Source organism: Hemitrygon akajei, chromosome 8 (genome assembly GCF_048418815.1).
Source record: "Hemitrygon akajei chromosome 8, sHemAka1.3, whole genome shotgun sequence".
In the NCBI taxonomy this organism is placed as follows: Eukaryota; Metazoa; Chordata; class Chondrichthyes; order Myliobatiformes; family Dasyatidae; genus Hemitrygon; species Hemitrygon akajei.
The window spans coordinates 165,010,757-165,036,497 of NC_133131.1; the positions used below are offsets into that span (position 1 = coordinate 165,010,757).

General features: G+C 42.4%; 1 protein-coding gene across 4 annotated transcripts in view; it reads left to right on the forward strand.

The window, feature by feature from the left end:
- The first annotated feature begins 273 nt into the window (after positions 1-273).
- guk1a (guanylate kinase 1a) overlaps positions 274-25,741 on the forward strand; it is a 59,261-nt gene continuing 33,793 nt past the window's right edge. The window contains exon 1 of one of the 4 annotated variants that reach the window (XM_073054983.1): positions 274-803. In XM_073054983.1, the coding sequence (XP_072911084.1) occupies positions 764-803 (40 nt within the window). In that variant the 5' untranslated portion in view covers positions 274-763. The remainder of the gene's footprint in view (positions 804-25,741) is intronic. The other 3 variants (XM_073054986.1, XM_073054985.1, XM_073054984.1) reach the window with 3 other exon arrangements.

Sequence of the window (25,741 nt, forward strand, 5' to 3'; positions counted from 1 at the left end):
TGGTTCAAAGGTTCAAGATTGTTTAATACCATTTCCAGTACACATGTAAAGGAAAATGAAATAATTGTTAGTCCAAATCAAAATCAGCATAAAAAGTCGTAAGATAAAGAACACAACTATAAAAAATATAAATATATAAGCTACAGTTGCTTACAGACATAAGCACTGAAATTACTTGTGGTTTGGTGATAAGATAGGGCAGAGACCCAGAGGAAGGCTGAAACAGCACAAGCGGCGTTCATGCCTTTTGAGAGTGTGTGATGAAGGTGAATGGGTACCAGGATGAGAAACAATAATAGTTCGTGTGAGACGCAAGATAACTGCAGATTCTAAACACATGATTTCAGACGGCGTGAATCTGAAGTAAAAGGAGAAAGCTGGAAATGCTGAGCAGGAAAGAAGAGAGAGAATATTGCAGGTTGTTCTTTCATCAGAACTGGTTATTCAGCATCGAATTCAACCGGATTAGATGAGAGGTCTTTTATCAGAAGTAGTCATTCCGATGAAAAGTATATATCTTTCTCCACTGACAGGAGCATTTCTGACATTTTCTCTATTTCTGAATCCCCCCCGCTTTCTCAATTAGAAATTTAGCAGTTTGAGTTCCAGATACACCCCAGCACCTTGCATGGCAACGAGAAAGGGAAATGACGCGTGACTCAGCGGTGACGTCATGTCGGCCATTCCACGTAGTGGCGGCGCGAGCCCGGGGCGTTAAATTGCCGCTGCGGATGCGGCGTGAAATGCTGGACCTCGTCTTCCTATGTTTGCACGTCGGATATTAAGTTTTGTCAAGCGACTAGGTTAGTAGAATAGCCGGCTATTGGTCTGTCTGTGATGCTTACCGCTCAATTTGTTCTGTTTTAGGGAAATAGATTGCGATGAGTTACGCGCGTGTTCCTGCCGTTAGGCGCTGTTGGCGCTTGCTATTGGTCGGATAATGTGCCAATCACTCGTAACCGGCGGGGCTCTGTTAATTTTCACGCATGCGTGTCCAAGGTTACACAGCATGAGATAATCAGTAGCATGCAAAATAAAGGCTTTTCATCCTAACGTGTGACAATAGTACACTTACTTGTCTTTTTGCACCCTTTCATCTTTTTGCTCTTCACCTTAACTTTAACTTCAAGATTCTTTAATGCCATTCCCAGTACACAAGTGTAAAAGGAGAAGGAAATAATTGTTACTCCGGGTCCGATACGGCACAATAATAATAAGAGACACAATAAATATAAATACGTAGCTTATATACAATACCGTGCAAAAGTTCTGGCCACCTTGGCAATGCCTGGACTTTTGTGCAATACTGTAGGTAGATTGTTTGTACGTCCATAAATTGACCTTAAGCACAGGAGGCTCTACATTAGATGACTGACAAGAAATGATAATGTAGTGTTGGAGGAGGGTGTGAAGAGGTAGGTTAGTGAGTGCCTTACTGCTTGGGAAAAGTAACTTTTTGAGTCTGGTGGCTCTGAATGCTGGAGGAAGCCCTCTCCGTGATGGGAGTGGGACAAAGAGTCCATGTGCAGGGTGGGTGGGATCCTTCATGATGTTACTGACCCTTTTCTGGCACCTTTCTGTATACGTTTATGTCCTTGATGGGGGGGGGGGGGGGGAGGAGGGGTTGGTTGCTACCAGTGGTGTAATGGGACTACCCATTGTAGACCCTTCCTGTTGGTCACAGTGCAGTTTCCAGAGCACACAGTGATGCAGCTTGTTAGGATGTTCTCTACTGCATATCTGAAGAATGATATGAGTATAGATTTGCATAGTCCAGCTCTTTTCAGCTTCCTCAGAAAGTACAGCATTATATTGTAATAGATATTTTACTGGTCCCAAAGGAAGTTACAGTGTCACATTACAAGTGCACAGGTATAAAAATATTAGAAGAGATGTAAGAAAGAATAAAACATAAGTTACTTCAAACAGTCTTCAAAAGGAAATGCAGCAATACAACCAACATTGCTGCCTCGCTCCCAGACGAGCTCAATGATTTTTACGCTCGATTCGAGTTTGATAGGACTGAACCCCTGAGGAGAGCTACTGACAAGAACTGCACTTTGGTCATCTGAGGCTGAGCTATGTAGAACATTCCAGCACATCAACAGCTGCAAGGTGGTGGGGCTGGACTGCATCCCAGGGCGTGTCTTCAAAGTGTGTGCTGAACAGCTGGCTGGTGTGTTTACGGACTTTTTAAATCTCTCCCTTTCCCAGTGTGTAGGACCCTTCTGTTCCAAATCATCCATCATTGTTCCCGTACCTAAAGAAAACCAAGGTAGCGTGCTTGAACAATTGGTGTCCTGTCGCACTCACCTGAATTATAAGCAAATGCTTTGAGAGGCTAGTTAAAGACTACTTCTGCAGCATGCTACCACCCACACTGGACCCTCTACAATTTGCCTACTAACAGAACCGGTCTACCGATGATGCCATAGCCACAGAACCACACATTGTCCTCACTCACCTGGAGAAGAGGGATGTATCCTGGACTATGGTTCAGCATTCAACACCATAATTCCCTCCAGACTTGACAGGAAGCTCAGGGACCTCTGTCTGCACCCCACCTTGTACACTGGATCCTAGACTTCCTGTCAGATCGCCATCAGGTGGTAAGGATGGGCTCCATCATCTCTGCTCTCTGACCCCCCAAAAACAGGTGCCCCCCCCCCCCAGGTTGTGTTCTGAGTCCCCTTCTCTACTCCCTTTACACCCATGACTGTACTGCCACACTCAGCTCCAATCTGCTGATCAAATTGGCAGATGACACGACTTTGATCGGCCTTATTTCTAGCAGTGACGAGACAGCCTACAGAGGACATGCTGACCCCTGACACAGTGGTGCCAGGATAACAACCTCTCCCTCAGTGTCCAAGACCTTCTACAGGGACACCATTGAGAGCATCCTAACTGGCTGTATCACCACCTGGTACAGGAACTGCACCAACCTTGATCGCTGGGCACTGCAGAGAGTGGTACGGACAGCCCAGCGCATCTGTGGATGTGAACTCTCCCCCCCCCCCCCCATTGAGGACATTTATAGCAGCAGCTGCAGGAAGAAGTCCTGGAAGATCATCAGGGACACCAGTCACCCTAACCATAAACTGTTACAGCTGCTTCCATCTAGCAAATGCTACCACAGCATTAAAGCCAGGACCAACAGGCTACGGGACAGCTTCTTTCTACAAGCCATTAGACTTTTAAATTCATATGCCTGTACATTGTGAGGGAGTCATAACACAAAGATTTTACTCTCTCACATTGTGGGATGGATGTAAGGTATAAATTTAAATACTAATTCTAACAGGAGGGCATCATCATTGCTTCCTTGGCTATAGGTTGACCTAATGGCCAAGGGTAACAATGACCTCATATAGCACTATTTGGAGCAGCACAGTTGTCTTAGTCTATTACTTAAAGGGCTCTTCTGTTTAGCCAAGGTGGCATGCAAAGGGTGAGAAACATTGTCCAGAATTGCCAGGATTTTCCTTAGGGTCTTTTGTTCTACCTCAGCCTCCAATATGACCATTTAACTCCTATAACAGAGCCAGCCTTTCTAGTCGATTTATTGAGCATGTTGACATCACCCGTGTTGATGCCATTGCCTTAGCACACCAACATATATAGAAGATTGTACTGGTGACAACAGACTGGTAGAACATGTGAAGGAGAGGCCTGTATACTCCAAAGGACGTGTCTGTTCAGGAAGTAGAGGTGACTCTGGCCCTTCTTGTACACAGTCTCTGTTGGTGCTCTACTCAAGTCTGTCATCTGGATACATCCACAGGTTCTTGATGGTTTTCACCATCGATAGTAACAGGGAGCAGTGCAGGCTTAGTTTTCTGAAAGTCCATCACCATCTCCTTTGTCTTACTGATGTTGAGCTGCAGATAACTTATCTTGCACCATTTGACAAAGCCCCCCCCATCAGTGGGGCCCTGTATTCATCCTCCCATCCTCCCTTTATACACCCAACTATTGCTGAGTCATAAGAGAATTTCTGTAGATGACATGACTCAGTGTTGTATCTTGTCTCCGAGGTATACAGGGTAAACAGGAAGGGAGTTAATACAGTCCCCTGTGGGGCCTCAGTGCTGTTTATAGCCATGTCTGACACACAAACTGTGGTCTGCCAAATAGATCGTCCATTATCCAGGATACGACCTGCACTGAATGGAGCTTTCCCCCCCAGCAATGAGTCAGAGGTGAGCCAGGACTGGCCTCTCACATATGTGTGAGATCAGGGCTACTGGATGGTAGTCATTCAAGACTTTCAGTTGGCTCTTCTTGGATAGTGGGGCCACACATTATGTTTTTCACACAGTCGGGACCCTTTCCAGGCTGACGTTCAGATTGAAATGCGCTGGAGAATTCCACGTACTCCTTCAAGACTTGGCTTCACACCATCCGTTCCCAATGCTGTGCCGTGTCTGAGTTTCCCCAGAGCCCTTCTCACCTGCTCAGTAGTGAAAGTGAGTCCATGATGACTGGGGAGTTGGTGGAAGGTGGGGTCTGGGGGAGGTGAAGATCGGGACAATAGCATTTGGTATGTGGAGATGTGGATGATAGGTGCAGGGCAAAGAGGGGATGTAGACAGTGGTAGCCTGTGTTTAACTGCAGAGGGAAGGAGGGATGAGGGAAGGCATGCTTACGTTATAGTCCCTTGCCAGTGATGCCGTCATCTAGGAAAAAAAATGGTCCTGAAGAAGGGTTTCAGCCCAAAATGTCAACTGTTTATTCACTTCCATAGATGCTGCCTGACTTGATAAGTTCCTCCAGCATTTTGTGTATGTTGCTCTGGATTTTAGCATTTGCAGAATCTCTTGTGTTTAAGAAAATTTCTTGCATGCATATACTGCATCTCTGCTGGTTTAGGGCTTATATATAAAAAGAGACATTTTATTTGTGTAGCAAACACAAGGAAATCTGCAGATGCTGGAAATTCAAACAACGCACACAAAATACTGGTGGAACACAGCAGGCCAGGCAGCATCTATAGGAAGAAGCACTGTCGACATTTCGGGCTGAGACCCTTCGGGTCTCAGAGGGTCTCGGCCCGAAACATCAACAGTGCTTCTTCCTATAGATGCTGCCTGGCCTGCTGTGTTCCACCAGCATTTTCTGTGTGTTGATTTTATTTGTGTGCTCAACCAGTATGTGACTGGAGGATGGCTGGTGCATACTTAAGGGCTTCTCTAACGACAAGCCAGGGAACTGTAGGATGGCTTGCACTGGTAGTGGGAAAGTTATTAGAAAGTATTCTGAGCAGCAGAATTTATTTGCATTTGAAATAGCATGGATTTATTAGTGATGAGCAGCATGGCTTTGTGTGTGGGAAATCATGGATGTTGAATATATAGATGTGAGTTAAACTTTTGTTAAGGTCCTGCATTGGAACTTATGAGATCTAGTGTAAACTAATCAAATGGTATGCCAAATTGGCAGTGGTAAAAGGCAAAGGATGATCTTTAAGGGTTTTGTATCGATTGGAAGCTTGAGATCAGTGGCATACCTGCCCACAAGTATTGGTGTTAGGACCCCTGTTTGTCACATGCAGTGATGACAGGGATGTGAATGCAAGTGGCATGATTAGTATGTTTGCTGATGATATCAACATTGGTATATTGGACATTGAAGAAATGTTATGAGATTACCAGAGAATATATAGAATATATATCAATTGGGAAAGTGGGCAAAGAAATTGCTGATGAAATTTATCTGAGACACTGCCGACAGCTCTGAACTAACAGCCATTTCTCCAAAGTGGAAACAAAGCCAGAAGACTCACCTATGCACAAAAGCACAAGGACTGGGGTGCTGAGCAATGGCAGCAAAGTGCTCTGGATTGATGAGTCAAAATTTAACATTTTTGGCTCAAACAGGAGGCAGTTTGTCAATAAAAGCTCGAGAGTGCTACACGGGTGAGTGTCTGAAGCCAACATTGAAGCATGGCTGAGATTCCCTCCAGGTTTGGAGCTGCATTTCTGCAAATGAATTTGGTGATCTGGTCAGAAATAATGGAATTCTCAGTGCTGGGAAGTACAAGCAGATTCTCATCTATCACACAATACCATCAGGGAGGCATCTGATCAGTCCAAACTTCATTCTGCAGAAGGACAAAAACCCTAAACACATGACCAAGGTCATAACGCACTACCTTCAGCAAAAAGAAGAACAAGGAGTTCTGCAACTGATATGGAGTTCTGCCTCCACAGAGCCCTGATCTCAATATCATCGAGGCTGTCTGGAATTACCTAGAGAGAAAAGCAAGCAAGACAGCCAAAGTCTGAAGAAGAACTGTGGCAAGTTCTCCAAGATGCTTGGAGCAACCTACTAGCTGATTTTCTTCTGTAAAACTGCATGACAGTGTGCCTAAGAAAATAAATGCAATTTTAAAGGCAAAGGATGATCGTATCAAATATTGATTTGTTTTCTTTTTTCACTCTTTAGAGCTCTTTATGGTATTGTTTTTGGTATTTAGATATTTTTCATTTCATTATTTTGAAAGCATCTTTGTTTTACAGATGATTTTTTTTACATGTGCCTAAGACTTTTGCACAGTGCTGTACACAGAATGACAGGACCCTGGGGAAACAGAGAGACCTGGGGTACAATTACTTCCTTGTACTTGAAACTGGGAGACAGGGTGCTGAAGAAGGCACATAGCATGCCATGGCTCTGAATACAGAAGTTGAGACCTCTTTTTATGGTTGTGTAAAAGGTTATTTATTCTGAACTTGAAGCATTGTGTATGGTTCTGGTTGGAACACTGTAGGAAGAATGTGATTAAACTAGACAGGGTTCATTAAGTTTCACTGTGAAGTTGAAATGCAGTTAATGGAAGTATTCGTAAAATTGAAAATAACTTCAAGCTGCACACAAACTCCAAATGCTCAAATTTGACAATGAAAGTGGAGTATAATGGAAAGACTCAGCAAGGTGGAGACACTTTGCGCAAAGTGAGCAAATCTTTTTTTTAAAACAAAGGGAAAGGGAAATCTGATATAGGTGAAACCAGTTCATATGGGTTAATGAAGGTGCGTACATTTCTTTGTATTGTTACGTACCCCGTAACTGGGTGTCTGACCAGCAGAGAAAGAAGAATCTGTTGGAGTCTGGTGGCACCAAACTAAAGGTGTTTATTAGTAAACTACACAATACAATATCAAAAATGCAAATATACATATAAAACAAGTTAGCAGTAATAAACCTAAAAGTGTAGGAATAATAATAATCAATAATAAACAAGCTCTATCAATGTCAGGGGGTAAATGAATTGTCATAGGAAAGTATAGAGTTCAGTTCATTAATGCTGAGGTGGTTATGGTTGTTGTGTTGAAATCGTTGGAGAGAGAGAGAGCGAGTGAGATGTAACAGCTACAGCTGCGGCAGGCAAACCTTTTGTGACTTTCTTAATCCATCGTATCGTTGAGGCCATTCAGTTATGACCCCTCTGGTCTTCAGCTAGACCGTTCTTCTGTGGTGGACTCGTCACTCTGGCATGAGTGGACACACACACAAGTCCCCACCGGCCCTGCTGTAACACTGTGAGTTTTACTGACCGATCTCCTGGTTCGGTCTCCGAAGCCCCCACCTTTCTGTGGGTTCCCAACACTCAGTCAGTGTCCACTGGTGTGTCTGAAGGGTGTCTCTCCAGACCTGTCTTTTATCCCCACTCATGGGGTCTCAGCTATCCATCAACTCTGAATGACCGTGTCCATCAAATCAGGCCACTCCTGCTATCTCCTGAGGAATGTTAATGAGCAAAGTAAAGTCCTTGTAGTGGAGGGTAAATAATCCAGGAAGAGTCAAAATACAGTAAATCAACAGTCTCTCTCTCTCCCTCTTATCTGTAGCAAATGTTCTTGCCTGGGCTTTATCTCTCTCTCTCATGAGCAGCATAGCAACAGCAATAGTTCGTAGTTCTCAGGAGGGGGGGAAATGGTTAACTCTGCACCCCATTGTCCATCAGGTCTGTCCATCACTCATAACAGTATTGTGATATGATCCTGTATGTCAGGATCTACTAATGTCAAGAGAAAATCTGAGCCAGTTTCATAGGAGAATGACTTGTAGGAGAGATGGCTAGCTCTGAGGCACAGTGCAATAAATGTAATTTACCTAAAGTTGGAGGATTAATTTCTGTGAAGCTCAAATTCAGCTTGATGCTCAGAATCTTGTACCTGACTTGGCACATTGCAGACCACAGAATATAATGCTGAATTCAATAATTGTAGTCAACCACCCTTTCCAGTTTTTTTTGGAATTGGTCAGCTCTGATGTAAAGTTATCAAGCTAAAATATTAATTCCGGTTGACCCCTTTTATTCTTCTAATCTGCAGTGGATACAAATCCAGCCTGTTAGACCTTCCATAAAATATCCCACTCTTCAAGGTATTAGTCTAGTAAACACAAAATACTCTGCGGGTGCTGGGGTCAAGCAACATGCACAACACGCTGGAGGAACTCAGCAGGTCGGGCAGCATCTGTGGAAATGAACAGTCAATGTTTCAGGCCTGTCCTGACGAAGGGTCTCGGCCCGAAATGTTGACTGTTCGTTTCCACAGATGCTGTCCGATGTGCTGAGTTCCTCCAGCGTGTTGTGCGTGTTGATTAGTCTAGAAAACTGTCTCTGAATTAAAAAATCTTTACAATGTAGGGTGATTAAAATGGTACACAGGTGTTCTCCAGGCTGCAAAAGCCTGATTTATGAGTAATCTGAACATATGAACAGGAGTTGGAGAGGCTGACAGAATGGGTTTAGTTACCTGTTGCTGTAGGGCTGCAGGCATCTACTGTTGTACAGCAACTTGGTTCACAGCAATATCAAACCATCTTGCAGAAAAATCTGAATGGTTGACATAAACACCTTGGTTTAACTATAGTTTGCCTGTATTTTTATTTAATATTTTTATATTGCCGCATGGCTGAATCTCTGTTCAGGTTACTAATATTTCTTGAGAATGGAACCCTCTCGTAACCTGGTGAGGATCTATATTGTGCTATATATAACACCAAATTTCTGACACACATACTCCATTTTATGCTTTGTTGTGGGAGATAATCAGCCATGTAGAAAAATATGCAACTTGTTTGTGCCCAAAGAATTTATGCAACTTTCTACTGACTCCTGGGGACCTCAGTCCCAAAAACTGCTCAGTAATGTCTATTACCAACCCACTGACTTTGACAGCTACCTAGACTATACCTTATCCCACTCTACTACTTGTAAAAACACCATCCCTTTTCTCAGTTCCTCCGTCTCCGCTGCATTTGCTCTCAGGCTTAGGCTTTTCATTGTAGACCGAAGGAGATGTCCTCCTTTTTCTAAGAAAGGGGCTTCCATTCCTCTACGACCAACGCTGCCCTCAACCACACCTTTTCCATTTCACGCATGTCTGGTCTTACCACATCCTCCCACCACCCTACCAGTGATAGGGTTCCTCTTGTCCTCACCTGCCACACCTCCAAGTCCAGCACATAATTCTCCGAAACTTCCGCTGCCTCCGACCGATCCCACCACCAAGCACATCATGCCTTTCCACCCCACTTTCTGCTTTCCGCAGGAATTGCTTCCTACGCGACTCCCTTGTCCATTTGCCCCTCCCCACTGATCTCCCGCCTGGCACTTATCCTTGCAAATGGAACAAGTGCTACACCTGCCCCTACACCTCCTCTCTTACAACCATCCAGGGCTTCCAGGTGAGATGACACTTCACCTGTGAGCCTGTTGGGGTCACTTACTGTGTTTGGTGCTCCCATTGTGGCCTCAGTGTGTATCAGTGAGATCCGATGTAGATTGGGAGACCACTTCGCCAAGCATCTATGCTTGTTCTGCCAGAACAAGCGATATCTCCCATTGGCCACCCATTTTAATTCCACTTCCCATTCCCATTCCAATATGTCCATCCATGGCCTCCTTCACTGTCGTGATGAGGCCACACTTGGGTTGGAGGAACAACACCTTATATTCTGTCTGGGTTGCCTCCAACCTGATGGCATGAACATGGATTTCTCAAATTTCCGGTAATGCCCCCCAACAACTCCCCCCCCCCCCCCCCCAATTTCCCATCCCCTTATCCCTTTCTCACCTCATCTCTTTGCCCATCCATTGCCTCCATCTGGTGCTCCTTTCCCTATTTCTCTCTTCTATGGCTTTATGTTTCTTTCACCAATGAACTTCCCAGCTCTTTATTTCATTCTTCCTCCTCTGGGTTTCACCTATCACCTGGTGGTTCTCTCCCCCTCCTCCCACTTTTAAGTCTACTCCTTGGCCTTTTTTGGGTTTTGGCCCAAAACGTCGACTGTACTTTTTTCCATAGATGCTGCCTGGCCAGCTGACTTCGTCTAGCATTTTGTGTGTGTTGCTCAGAGTTGAGGAGGGTCACGTGGGATAATTTGGATAACGTTGGTGCCATGTATTGGGAGTGTGCAGAACCATTAGATAAGCAGCAGGAGTGCAGCATCTCACCTGCCCCCTTAGCCACCTTTTGCTTTATCTTCGACCTCAGAACCCTCCAAAAAAGGAACAGGTTTAGCCTGAGACGATGAAACTAAAGCATAGCATTTTTACTTAAGATTTAATTCCCCTAGCAATAAATGCTAACATAACTAGACATAAAACCAGTCTTCTGTTAATCCAGATTCCTCTGCATTTTAGAGCTTTGCAGTCTGTCATTATATCAGTCTTGCCCTAGATTCTTTTGCTCATATGTCCTCATTTCCCAAGGATTTCTTCTACTTCAATAAGAGGCATAAGAAATAGGGGCAGGGGTAGGCTTTCTGGCCCGTTGAGCCTGCTTGGCCATTCAATATGATCATGGTTGCTGTGGTTGTGGGCTCATCTCCACCTAACTGCCTTTCCCCATAACTCTTAATTCCCCTACTATGCAAAAATATATCCAGTCTTATCTTAAATATATTTACTGAGGTAGCCTCCACTGCTTCTTTGGGCAGAGAATTCTGCCGATTCACCTCCCTCTGGGAAAAGCAGTTCCTCCTCATTTCTGTCTCAAATCTACTCCCCCAAATCTTGAGGCTATGTCCCCCAGTTCTATTCTCACCTACTAGTGGAAACAACTGTCCTGTCTCTATCTTATGTATCCCTTTCATCATTTTATATGTTTCTATAAGATCTCTTATTCTTCTGAATTCCAGCAAGTACAATCCCAGGCAACTCAATCTCTTCTCATAGACTTATCCCCTCAACTCTGCACCACCTCCAAAGCCAATATATCCTTCCTCAAATAAGGAGACCTGCACTGCATGCAGTACTCCAGGTGCAGCCTCACCAGTACCCTGTACATTTGCAGCATAACCTCCCTGCTCTTAAATTCAATCCCTCTAGCAATGAATGTCAACATTTCATTTGCCTTCTGGATAGCCTGCTGCACCTGCAAACCAGCCTTTGTGATTCAGGCACAAGCTTTCCAAAGTCCCTCTGCACAGCAGCATGCTGCAATCTTTTATGATTTAAATGATAATATGCTCTTTCATTTTTCCTTCCAAACTGGATGACCTCTCATTTACCCATATTATATTCCATCTGCTAGACCCTTGCCCATTCACTTAACTTATCTATATCTCTCTGCAGACTTTCCGTATCTTCTGCACAATTTGCTTTTCCATTCAGTTTAGCATCTTCGGCAAACTTGAATACACTACACTCGATCATGAACAGTTGTGGGCCCAGCATCGACCCCTGCGCCACACTACTCAACATTGATTGCCAACCAGAGTAACACCCATGGATCCCAACTCTGCTTTCTATTAGTTAACTAATCCTCTATCCATGCTAATCTTATGGATGTCTTGTATGCAATACCTTATCAAGTGCCTTTTGGAAATCCAAGTAAATAATATCTATCCGTTCTCCTCTACCCACTGCGCTTGTTATATCTTCAAAGATCTCCAGTAAGTATGTCAAACAGGACCTACCTTTGCTAAATTCATGCTGCATCTCCATCATATATCCATTTCTTTCCAGATGTCTCGCTATTTCTAATTTAATGATACTTTCAAGCAATTTCCCAGCTATAGATGTTAAACTAACTGGCCTATATTTACCTGCCTTTTGCCTACATCCTTTTTTGAACAGTGGTATAACATTTACCGCCTTCCAGTCCGCTGGGACCTTCCCAGAGTCCAGAGAGTTTTGGTAAATTATCACCAAAGCCTGTACTATAACTTCTGCTATTTCGAGTCAAGTCAAGTCAAGTCACTTTTATTGTCTTTTTGACCATAACTGCTATGCACCATACCTAGTAAAAATGAGACAAAATTTTTCAGGATCATGGTGTTACATGACACAGTACAAAAACTAGACTGAACTATGTTTAAAAAAAACAACACAGAGAGAAAAAATCAACTACACTAGACTACTGACCTACCCAGGACTGCATAAAGAGCCCAAAACAGTGCAGGCATTACAATAAATAATAAACAAGACTACAGGGCAGTAAGGTGTCAGTTCGGGCTCTGGGTATTGATGAGTCTGATAGCTTGGGGGAAGAAACTGTTACATAGTCTGGTCGTGAGAGCCCGAATGCTTTGGTGCCTTTTCCCAGATGGCAAGAGGGAGAAGAATTTGTATGAGGGGTGTATGGGGTCCTTCATAATGCTGTTTGCTTTGCGTATGCAGCGTGTAGTGTAAATGTCCGTGATGGCGGGAAGAGAGACCCGGATGATCTTCTCAGCTGACCTCACTATCCGCTGCAGGGTCTTGCGATCCGAGATGGTGCAATTTCCGAACCAGGCAGTGATGCAGCTGCTCAGGATGCTCTCAATACAACCCCTGTAGAATGTGATGAGGATGGGGGGTGGGTATCCTGGGTTGTATTCCATCAGCACCAGAGGACTTATCTATCTTCAGGCCCACAAGTTTGCTCAGCATAACCTCTTCATTTATAGGTATTCTATTGCATCTATAACATCTCTCTTTGGCATGTTAGATGTGTTCTCCACTGTGAAGACCAACACAAAATAGTCATTCAAAGCCTCTGCCATTTCCTCATTACCCAATATCAATTGTAAGTTGATTCAGAATATCCTGAGAGGCAGGATTTATGAACATTTGGAGAGGCATAATATGATTAGGAATAGTCAGCATGGCTTTGTCAAAGGCAGGTCGTGCCTTACAAGCCTGATTGAATTTTTTAAGGATGTGACTAAACACATTGATGAAGGTAGAGTTGTAGATGTAGTATATATGGACTTTAGCACAGTATTTGATAAGGTACCCCATGCAAGGCTTCTTGAGAAAGTATGGAGGTATGGGATCCAAGGGGACATTGCTTTGTGGATTGAGAACTGGCTTGCCCACAGAAGGCAAAGAGTGGTTGTAGACAGGTCATATTCTGCTTGGAGGCCGGTGACCAGTGGTGTGCCTCAGGGATCTGTTCTGAGACCCCGGCTCTTTGTGATTCTTATAAATGACCTGTATGAGGAAGTGGTGGGATGGGTTAGTAAATTAACTAATGACACAAAGATTGGGAGTGTTGTGGATAGTGTGGAGGACTGTCGGAGGTTATGGCGGGATATTGATAGGATGCAAAACTGGGCTAAGAAGTGGCAGATGGAGTTCAACCCAGATGATTGTGAGGTGGTTCATTTTGGTAGGTTAAATATGATGGTAGAATATAGCATTAATGGTAAGACTCTTGGCAGTGTGGAGGATCAGAGGGATCTTGGAGTCTGAGTCCATAGGACTCTCAAAGCAGCTGTGCAGGTTGACTCTATGGTTAAGAAAGCGTATGGTGTATTGGCCTTCATCAATTGTGGAATTGAATTTAGGAGCTGAGAGGTAATGTTGCAGCTATATAGGACGCTGGTCAGACCCCACTTGGAGTACTGTGCTCAATTCTGGTCGCCTCACTACAGAAAGGATGTGGAAACCATTGAAAGGGTGCAGAGGAGATTTACAAGGATGTTGCCTGGATTGGGGAGCATACCTTATGAAAACAGGTTGGGTGAACTCGGCCTTTTCTCCTTGGAGCGAAGGAGGATGAGAGGTGACCTGATAGAGGTGTACAAGATAATGAGAGGTATTGATCGTGTGGATAGTCAGAGGCTTTTCCCCAGGGTTGAAATGGCTAGCACGAGAGGGCATAGGTTTAAGGTGCTTGGAAGTAGGCACAGAGGAGATGTCAGGGTTAAGTTTTTAACACAGAGAGTAGTGAGTGCATGGAATGGGCTGGTGGTGGTGGAGGCAGAAACGATAGGTTTTTTTTAAGAGACTCCTGGATGGCTACATGGAGCTTAGAAAAATAGAGGGCTATGGGTAGTTCTAAGTTAAGAGACATGTTTGGCACAGATTTGTGGGCCTAAGGGCCTGTATTGTGCTGTATGTTTTCTATGTTTTTATACTCTTTTCCATAGATGCTGCCTGTCCTGCTGAGTTATTCGAGCATAGTGTGCGTGTGTGTGTGTGTGTGTGTGTGTTGCTTGGATTTCCTGGATCTGTAGATTTTCTCTTGTTTGAGATGATGCTGAGGTTTTATAAGTCACTACTCAGGCAGCACGTGGAGTATTATCACCAGTTTGGGCCCTATATCTCAGAAGGGATGTGTTAACATTGGAAAGAATCCAGAGGAGGTTCTCGAAGATGATTCTGGGAATGAAGTGGTTAACATATGAGGTGCATTTGGCAGCTTTTGGCTGGGGGTGGGGGTTGTTTCTCATTGAAACCTACAGAACATTGAAAGGACTAGATAAGGTGGATTTGCAGAGGATGTTTCCTATATTGGGGGTATCCGGAATCAAAGGGCACAACCTCAAATTTGAGGGCGACCTTTTAGAACAGAAGTAAGGGGGGATTTTTTTAGCCAGAGAATAGTGAATCTGTGGAATGCTCTAATATACACAGACTGCGGTGAAGACCAAGTCAATGAGTATATTTAAGGCGGAAGTTGATAGTTTCCTGATCAATCAGGCAACAGAGGACATGGCGAGAAGACAGGTGTATGGGGTTGAGTGGGGTCTGGGATCAGCCAGGATGGAATGGCAGAACAGACTCGATGGGCTGAATGGCCTAATGCTGCTGTTATGGTCTTGTATAAGACATTTATTATTGTCTTATGGACCTTTTTAGAGCATATTAAATGTAGGACTAGATAGCGTGGGGTATATTTATGATGATGCTGGAACATATAATGGATCCATCTTTCTGATGCGTTGCACAGAAATTTGAATCTAAGCAGTTCCCTAATGTGAGGAGCAAGGACTTGCTATGGAATATAATTTCTATGTTGCCTTCAGTCTGGTTTTCTAGCACCCTGAAGACACTTGTCAAGTATTTCATGAATTGTGCTGAGGCAAGAAGAGTTAACAGCAGACCAGATTTGTGAGCAAAATGATGTGTGTTTTGGATCTAATATTTTTCGTTAAATGGCAATGGCAGATTGTTGTGAAGTTTGTGCTTCTAAGTGGGCTGGGGACATTTAATATATCCGATGATGGTTGCAGTATTTTAAATGTTACATATTACTTAGTATGACATTGAAAACCAGCGTGTGGTGACTGGAATTTTAGCTTGATGACCTAAACCAGTTCTTGGTCTAATTTAGCAGCCAGGTGCTAATTTAGCAGCCAAGCAAAAGAAGACTTGTGATTCTGAATCAGATTTGTTATTACTGACTTACAGTAGATGACATAAAATTTGTTGATATAAATTATATCAACTGATTATCAATAATATAAACTGACTATCATCATCAGTTCCACCAGCCTCCGTGTCCGGCACATAATTCTCCAAAACTTCTGCTACCACCAATAGGATCCCACCATCAAGCACATCTTTCCCTCCCCCCTCCCCCTTTCTGCTTTCTGCAGGGATTGCTCCCTATGCGACTCCCTTGTCTATTCGTCCCTTCCCACTGATCCTTGCTACACCTGCAACTACACCTCCTCCTTCACTACCATCCAGGGCCCTAAACAGTCCTTCCAGGTGAGGGGATGCTTCACCTGTGAGTCTTTTGGGGTCATTTACTGTATCTGGTGCTCCCAATGTGGCCTCCTGTACATCGGTAAGACCCAACATAGATTGGGAGACCGCTTCACCGAGCATCGACACTCTATCCGCCAGAACAAGCTGGTTCTCCCAGTGGCCACCCATTTTAATTCCACTTCCCATTCCTATTCCGATAGGTCCATCCATGGCCTCCGCACTGTCGTGATGAAGCCACACTTGGGTTGGAGGAACAATACTTTATATTCTGTTTGGGTAGCCTCCAACCTGATGGCATGAACATTGACTTCTCAAATTTCTAGTAATGCTGCCCAACCCCTCCCCTCCTTCTCCATTTCCCATCCCCTCTCCCTCCAGCTTTTACTTACCACCTTGTGTTTCTCTCTCCTCACCCTCTACCTTTTAAATCTACTCATCAGCTTTTTTTCTCCAATCCTGCCGAAGGTTATCAGCTCAAAACATCAACTTTACTTTCTTCTGTAGATGCTGCCTGGCCTGCTGAGTTCCTCTAGCATTTTGTGTGTTGCTTGGATTTCCAGCACCTGCAGATTTTCTCTTGTTTGCCATCATAAGTATAACCTTTTTGATGAGATGTTGTCATCTCTGCTCGCTTGGTGGCTGTGAAGTTTTCTATTCTGGCAGTGTGTGCAGAGCAAAACTAGGGAGTATAAATGTGAGGGTCACTATAAAACCAGTAGGGGATTTGGAAGAAAATCTGAATCTTCCTTAATCGCCTCCCACCGAAGAAAAACATGGATGCTTAACCCATTGACATTCTCAAGCACAAGATAATTATACAATCTTTTGGCCCACCATGTACATAAATCTATTTATTTGTCTACATTCAACCTATTATCATGTTAGCTCTGTAGTCTCTGCCTTTACGATTTTAAACACTTGTCTAGATGCTTCTTGGCTAGATATTGTCTGAATATCTCTTCAGGCAGATCATTCCAGACTACACCCACCGTCAGATCCCCACTATACCCCCTACCACTTAAGTTAAATCTGTGTCCTCTTGCCTTTAAAGTTTAAAGTAAATTTGTTATCGAAGTTCATTTATGTCACCATATACAACCCTGAGATTCATATTCTTGCAGGTATATACACAAAATCCAAAAATAAAATAGAATCTTTGAAAGACCACACCCAACAGGATGGACAAAGAACAAACTGCAAATACAAAATAAAAGTAAACAAATAGTTAAATAAATAAGCAATGAATATTCAGAATATGAAATGAAGATTCCTAGAAATTGAGTCCGTGGGTTGTGGGAACTGTTCAGTGATGGAGTGAGACCCTTAAAAATCCAAAAGGATTTTGAGAAAAAGATTTTTACTATCAGCCTTATCTATCCTTGGGGATAACTAAGGAAATAAAAGATAGTATCAAATTTAAAAGCTCATGTGTACAAAGTCGCAAAGAGAAGTGGGAGACTGGAGGATTGGGGAAACTTTAAAAAGCAACAAAGAACAACTAAACAAGAAATAAGGAAAGGGAAGATAGAGTGTGAAAGTAAATTAGCACAAAATATAAAAACAGCAGAAGTTTTTATAAATATATAAAGCGGAAGAGGGTGGCTAAAGTCATTGTAGGTCGCTTGGAAGACGATAAAGGGAAATTGATATTGGGTGATAAGGAAATGGCTGAGGCGTTGAATGAGTATTTTGTGTCAATCTTCACGGTGGAGGACACGTCTAATATGCCAAAGAATGATGTTATGGACGAAATGGAAGGTGAGGACCTCGATAAAATGACTGCCATTAAAGAGGTAGTGATGAGAAAACTAGAGGGCCTGAAGGTAGATAAGTCCCCTGGTCCTGATGGGATGCATTCCAGGGTGCTGAGGGAATTGGTGGAGGTTATAGTAGACACCTTGGTAATCATTTACCAAAAATCTCTAGACTCTGGGCAGGTCCCGGCGGATTGGAAGACAGCAAATGTCACACCACATTTTAAAAAAGGTTGTAGGTAAAAGACAGTCAGCTTAACATCTGCAGTCGGAAAAATGCTTGAAGCTGTCATTAAAGAAGAAATAGCGAAACATTTAGAAAGGAGTGGTTCAATTAGACAGACACAGCATAGATTCAGAAAGGGCAGGTCCTGTTGAACAAACTTACTGGAGTTCTTTGAGGACATGAGTGCAGTGGATAGAGGGGAACAGGTGGATGTCGTATACTTGGATTTCCAGAGGCATTCGATAAGGTGCCGCACAAGAGACTTACAAATAAGATACGGATGCATGGAGTTGGAGGAAGTGTATTGGCATGGATAGTGGATTGGCTAACCAATAGAAGGCAGAGAGTTGGTATAAATGGGTGTTTCTCCAGTTGGCAGTCAATGGTGAGTGGGGTCGGAGCTGGGGCCGCAGCTGTTTACCATTTACATTGATGATTTGGAACGGGGGACTGAGTGTAGCGTAGTAAAATTTGCTGATGACACTAAACTGAATGGAAAAGCAAATTGTATAGAGGATGTGGAGAGTCTGCAGAGGGATATAGATAGGATAAGTGAGTGGGCCAAGGTTTAGATGGAATACAACTTGGTAAATGTGAGATCATCTACTTTGGAAGGAATAGTAGAAGAGCAGATTATTATTTAAATGGTGAAAGGTTGCAGCATGCTGTTGTGCAGAGGGACTTGGGAATGCTTGTTCATGAATTGCAAAAAGTTGGCTTGCAGGTACAACAGGTTATTAAGAAGGCAAACAAAATGTTGGCCTTCACTGCTAGAGGGATTGAATTCAAGAGCAGGGAGGTCATGCTGCAACTATACAGGGTACTGGTGAGGCTGCACCTGGAGTACTGTGTGCAGTTCCGGTCTCCATACTTGAGGAAGGATATACTGACTTTGGAGGCAGTGCAGAGGAAGGTTCACCAGGTTGATTCCAGGGATGAAGGGGTTGACCTATGAAGAGAGATTGAGTCACCTGGGACTATACTCTCTGGAATTCAGAAGAACGAGAGGGGATCTTGTAGAAACATACAAAATTTTGAAAAGGATAGATGAGATAGAAGTAGGAAAGTTTCCATTGGTAGGTGAGACTAGAACTAGGGGACATTGCCTCAAGATTCAGGGGAGAAGATTTAGGACGGAGATGAGGAGAAACTGTTATTTCCAGAGAGTGATGAATCTGTGGAATTCTTTGCCCAGGGAAACAGTTAAGGCTTCTTCACTAAATATATTTAAGATACAGTTAGATAGATTTTTACATAGTAGGGGAATTAAGGGTTATGGGAAAAGGCGGGTAGATGGAGCTGAGTTTACAGACAGATCAGCCATGATCTTATTGAATGGCGGGACAGGCTTGATGGGCCGGATGGCCTACTCTTCCTATTTCTTATGTTTTTATCCTCCTCCTAATCTTCTACACCTCTGTTAGGTCACCCCTTGGCCTTTCCTACGCCAGGGAAACCAAACCTAGCCTGTGCAATCTCCCTTTGTAACTGAAATGTGCCAATCCAGGCATCGTTGTGGTGAATTTCCTTCTGAAGATTGAAAAGTTGGTTACAGAAATGAACATCTTTGCAAGATGTGGAATGGGGTAGTAGTTTTTGTCTTTTCAATTAACAAACTGTTTATGTGTAATCTTCCCACAGTAATCGGACACCATTGTCTTTAATAACATAGTTACCAGTTCACTGCAGGAGGCCTCTGTGTCTGTGGTCTGCCTATACCGCTTTATGATTTGGTAATGTTTGAGGAATGAATGTTTGCCAGGACAAATACATTTCATTGGGGGAAGTACTGATACATCCACCCAAGGGCAGCAAAACCTTTGAAGAGTAATTGTATTCTAACTGTGCTTCTTTCTTTATTGATTTCATGCCCAGCCTTATGACTGGTAAGGAAGATGCACTTTAGACTATGATCATCTCCATATTGGGAACAGTGTTTAGTCTTTGTCTATTTTATAACCTCTTCATAAAAGTAACTATATAGATTGGAGCTTAATAGCTCTGTTTATTGCCTCTGTTTTGGTGAGATTCAGTATTTATCAATGAAATACATTGTAAAATTTGTTGTTTTGTGGTAGCAGTATAGTACAAGACAAAAAAGGTTGAAACATTTTACAATAAAAAATAGTGTGCAGAAGAGGAATAGAGAGGTAATGTTCATGAGTTCATAGATCATTCAGAAACCTGATGACGGAGGGGAGGAAACTGTTCCTAAAGCGTTGAATGTGCATCTTCAGCTTCAGCAGGCACTCAATATCTGTGCTTCACTTTTCTGTTATCTGCATTGCATTTGTTCCTGGGAGGATCAATTGTTTAATCTTCTCATGAGTGCTGTGGAATGTGCTCCAGAAGGCTTGCATTCAATTTCAAAAATACTTAAATTGTAATCTATTTTGGGTCCAAGTTGCCTTTAGTCCATTACTAACAATCGGTACTATAGATTAATTACACGAGAGATCCAAATTAAACTAAATATGGTTGCGATTAAATATATTTATTAAGGAAAGACTACTTCCAATTCAGAAAAGCCCCCTGGTAGTTATATGATTAAATTATCAAATTATCTGTAATAGTGGCAAGACACGAGGAAGCTGCTGACTGACTTGTCATTTGCTTTTTAGAGGTTTCAGGGTTAGTTTTCTAGCAGAACCACAAAAGTGTGTTCCTTCAGTTATTTTTTACACGGTTCCAAACACTGAAATATGTATTTCATCCATGTTGCCAAACTATTGACAGCAGGGAGCTGCATTATGAAACTGAAAGCTTTTCAACCAGCACTGAGCATACGTAAGTGTCCTTTTTGTTATATTCTCTTAAGATGCAGAAAGACAAAGCAACTCTGAAACAGAAACAGCACAAAGAAGTTTAAGATTGGAGGCCAGATAATCAAGTCTGAATGTGGTCAATGCCAAAGTTTATATGATCAAGTTTGCTAACCGTATTTCTTAGAAAATTCTGAAAAAAATGATGTGGTCATTGCCTGTTTATTGATCTATGGGAATGGATGCATTCTGGTATGTTGCTGTTATTGTGCTGGAAGTGAGAGACAACTAGTCAGAGTCTTTTGCTTTCCCTCTAACATTTAGGAAGGCAGTCACCTTCCAGCTGACTAGTATCTCATAGATTGGTGTAGAGACAATGAACAGTCCAAGTACACCTGGCTGTGAGAGTGTTGATCAGGAGTTCTCTAAAACGAAAGTAGGGCAGACAAGGAACATACCATTTTATTCTGTACCTATATTTCCTGGTGATGGATATTTATGTGCTTAGTTCCCACATTGCTTAATGTCACTTAGCAATCTGAAACTGAGGGCATTTTTTTTCATCTTTCACACTTAGAGTACTTAGAAGACATTTCATTCACTGTATGCTTTTTTTTGTCCTTGTTTTGAAACTTCAATTTCTGGGGTTTGCATTCATATAAACGGTCCATAATACAATATTCCATAATGTGAAGCCTGTCTCATCTGTACATGCATCAAGAAACTCAAGTTGAAAAGATTTATTTATTTACTTTTTCACAATAATTTAGTGAGTGAAATTTATCTCATATATTCGGGTAATAAGTTGTGATTTTTGTAAGGGGAAATTTCTGTTACCTGAATGTTATAACACAGGTCACTTGTAATCATTGAAAGAATAATGTGGGTAGGTTGAGGGGAATGCAGGTTCACTTTGCTGAATTCACTCATCATGCAAGATGCTGAACTACAACTTGCTTAAGCATTTCATATATGTCCTGGGCAATGCAAGGAAAATATAAACTGATCACCAGCTCTCATCTTCCTCCGCTGTAGGGAAAACAAACCCAGCCTGTTCAATCTGTCCCCATAACTAATTTCCTCCAATTCAGGCAACACCCTACTGAATCTCTTTTAATCCTTTCCGCTGCAACTTCATCCTTATTGTAGTATGGTGACCAGAAGTGTACACAGTACTCTTGAGTGTGGTCTAACCAGGTTTTGTAAAACTGCAATATAAGGTCCTAACTCTTGTACTCGGAGCCCTGATCTATGAAGGCCAGTGTATCATATGTTTTCTTCTCTATCCTATTAGCCCATGTTTCAACTTTAGGGGAAATATGTACAGTTGTCCCTCCTTATCCGCGGGTTCCGCATGCGCGGATTCAACCAACCGCGGATCGGAAAAACCCGGAAGTTCTCTCTCCAGCACTTGTTGTTTGAGCATGTACTGACTTTTTTTGCTTGTCATTATTCCCTAAACAATACAGTATAACAACCATTTACATAGCATTTACATTGTATTACGTATTATAAGTAATCTAGAGATGATTTAAAGTACATGGGAGGATATGCATAGGTTACTGCGGATCAGGAATCAAAAAAACCCAGAAGTTCTCTAAGTCGGAACAGGTACATCGGGTATTATTTAGCGTCAGTTAGTCAAATGTTTGTCTTAGTATATAGTATATATTTTACTTTTCTATGCATATAAAACACTTAAGAAACATATGTATTTCAATAATTAAACCACTGCGTTGCTTAGTAATAATTGTACTTTTCATCAGGCAGGGCCTTCACATGTTCCATTATTCTCAATTTATTTTTTTTAAATTGTTCTGATCGTTGACTGACTGTTGCCTAATGCTTTTCCAATGACCGATGGCGTTTCACCTCTTTCTGATCGCTTTACTATTTCCACTTTATTTTCAATCGTGATCGCTTTCTGGAACAGAAACACTGCGGGCAGTGGGTCCCAAGCTCTGCTGGATCTTAAGTCCACCGCACTGAGCCAGGTTAAATAAGGTCTGGAGCTCTGCTGGGTCCTAAAGTCCACCGACTTGAGCATCTGTGTTTTTTGGTATCCGCAATGGGGGGCAGAACCAATCCCCCAATCACCTTCCTAAGTGCCTATCCATTTACTGTACAGTCGGCCCTCCTTATCCGCTGATTCCGCATGCACGGATTCAACCAACTGCGGATTGGGAAAACCCGGAAATTCCCTCTCCAGCACTCGTTGCTTGAGCATGTACAGACTATTTTTTCTTGCCAATATTCCCTAAACAATACAGTATAACAACTGTTTACATAGCATTTACATTGTATTAGGTATTAGAAGTAACCTAGAAATGACGTAAAAGTACAGGCAGTCCCTGGGTTATGAATGAGTTCTGTTCCTGAGTCTGTCTTTAAGTCTGATTTGAAGTCGGAACAGGTACATTCGGTATTATTTAGCGTCAGTTAGTCAAACGTTTTTCTTAGTATATGGTACATATTTTACCTTTCTATGCATATAAAACACTTGAGAAACATGCGTTTTTCAATAATTAAACCCCTGCGTTGCTTAGTAATAATTGTAGCTTTCATCGGGGCAGGGCCTTTCACATTCTCCATTAAAATTGTGCCAATCATTGACCGACTGTAGCCTAACACTTTTCCAACTGTCAATCTGAAATTATTAACCTGCTCAGTTGAGGAAAAAGCACCAGAGACAAGAAATTACCTCTGAAGCGGTTTTTATTCAGAGAGGAGTTCGCAGCCCCACGCACTTCGAGCGTAAGGTAGCCAACTCTCAATTTGTCGGTTTACAAAGGTCATACTTATACCCAAAAACAGGGTACTACATTCGCAAATATGGTTACCGATTCAAATTCATCAATTGATTGGCTATTGCATAGCTAAGCACGCGAAATACTCAGAATAAGCATAGACGCAAGCGTAATACTTGGAATGGGTATGGATGCAAGCAAAACACTTGAATTAGGTATATAGCTCAAAATACTTTGCCAAACACATTGTCTTGTGGTTGCAAGGTTCCCTGCCTGGCATTCTATTTTAGTTACTTGTTCCCTGTCCTCCTACACTTCCTCAATGATGTATCCTCTCCCTGGTCCTGTCTACACATTTTGCTACACTTACCCCTCGCCCACCCCTTCATTTTGCTACACGTACCCCTTACCCTCTTCACATTCTCACAACGACCGACGGCGTTTCACCCGATTGCTTTATTACTTCAACCTTATTTTCAATCGCGATCGTGATTATTTTCGTGAACAGAAACACTGCGGATTCAGAACTGTGCCGCCAGGTCCTAATGTCCACTGCACGGAGATATATGTTAAATAAAGTCGGGGCTCCGCTGGGTCCTAAAGACCACCGTACTGATACATGTTAAATAAAGGACTTGAGCATCCGTGAATTTTGGTATCCGTGGGGGGTCCTGGAACCAATCCCCCGCGGATAAAGAGGGCCGACTGTATACATCTTCTATTTGATGTCCCAAAACACATTGTATTTCAATTGTCAGCATTAAATTCCATCTGCCAATAACCTACCCAACATTCCATCAAATCTGTATTAATCCTAGGTAACTTCCTTGTTATGCCTCTGCCAAATAGCTACTTCTCTGCAAAATTGCTGAGATTTTTGGTATCTGACCAGCTCTCAGACTCCACAGGCAGGGCACCTAGTTCAATGTTAGTTGCTCTCCCACAAACGGCTCAATCCTTGATAGATTGAGTGGTTTTCCATACTGTGGACATCTGCCTTGCTTTTAATTCAACTGCATTCCTTTCAATCTCTGTAACCTCACGCAGTCCATCTTTGTAAATTTCTGAGCTAAACACTGCTTCATATATAATAAAGTTCAGTTTTTGTTTTTGCAGCTTTTTAGTTATAGTTTAGTTAACTTTTCTTGTTCACAGATTTGTGCTGAATTTAAAATATAGCATCAGATCCTGGTGATTTGTTGACTTAGGCCTTTGAAATTGCACTAGATTAAAGCAGTCTGATTTTGGCAGCTTGTTGCTTTAAATACACTTGGTTGTTGTCAGTGAAGTGTTCAGAAGGGCGCTTTGTCATGTACAGCTGTCTGATGATCATTTATTGGTGCACATACACTCCCAGTTTGACTAACAAATTAGCACCATTATTTTGCCTTCACATTGACTTGTTATATGTGCGGTCATAATTTTAACATATCAGAGCTTTGTAACATCTGATGGTCAAAAGTATTCTGTTTGGTCTGCATTGTGATGCCATTCAGAGCGATGACCAGAAAGACCATTTTTGTTTGTTCCATAATGCATCTTTGATAGTTGCATAAAGGTCACTACAAGTAGATTGGATATTGTGAAATTTACCCGTAATATTGAATACAAAAGGACCTTTGCTCCCATAACTTGCACCAATGCCCCACTTTTTATTGACTTGCAATGGTCCTTGAGCAACAAAATCTTCATGTAAAATTCATAGCTTTACTTTCAATTCCATCCTTTGCCTTATAAGCTCAATTTTTATCTCTCTGCAATTCAGTTTTTAATGTTAATAAATTTTCTACCCTGTATCCTTCAATGGCTGTGCTTTAGAGACTCAACCCTTGATTCAGATGCTCATTTGAAATCCCCCTTGTTATCTTTTCCTTGTCTATGTGAATCTCAGTATCATCACTTGATGATAATTGGCCCTCAAGGCACAGCAACTCATTAAATAGTTACATACAAGAATAAGGGCCTTGCTTATGGGGATTTTCATCTCTCCATATTATTTAACAGGTAGATTTAGTCTCCAATTACCAAAGGTTGGATGACCTTTTACAGTGGGAGCCTATTATTTTCAATTTTTTTCCTATATATTCCACAGAAAAGGGATAAGGTGCTGAGAAAAAAAAAATAGAGGGAGCTAGAAAGGAAGCTAAAAAGGAGGATTTCAAGGATTGTAATTTCTGGATTCCTGCCTATGCCACACGCCATTGAGGGTGAGAATGGGATTGGATATGGTATATGAACATGTGACTGAAGAACTGGTGCAGGGAACAAGGTTTCAGATTTGTGAATCATTGGGGATTCTGGATAGGTTTGTC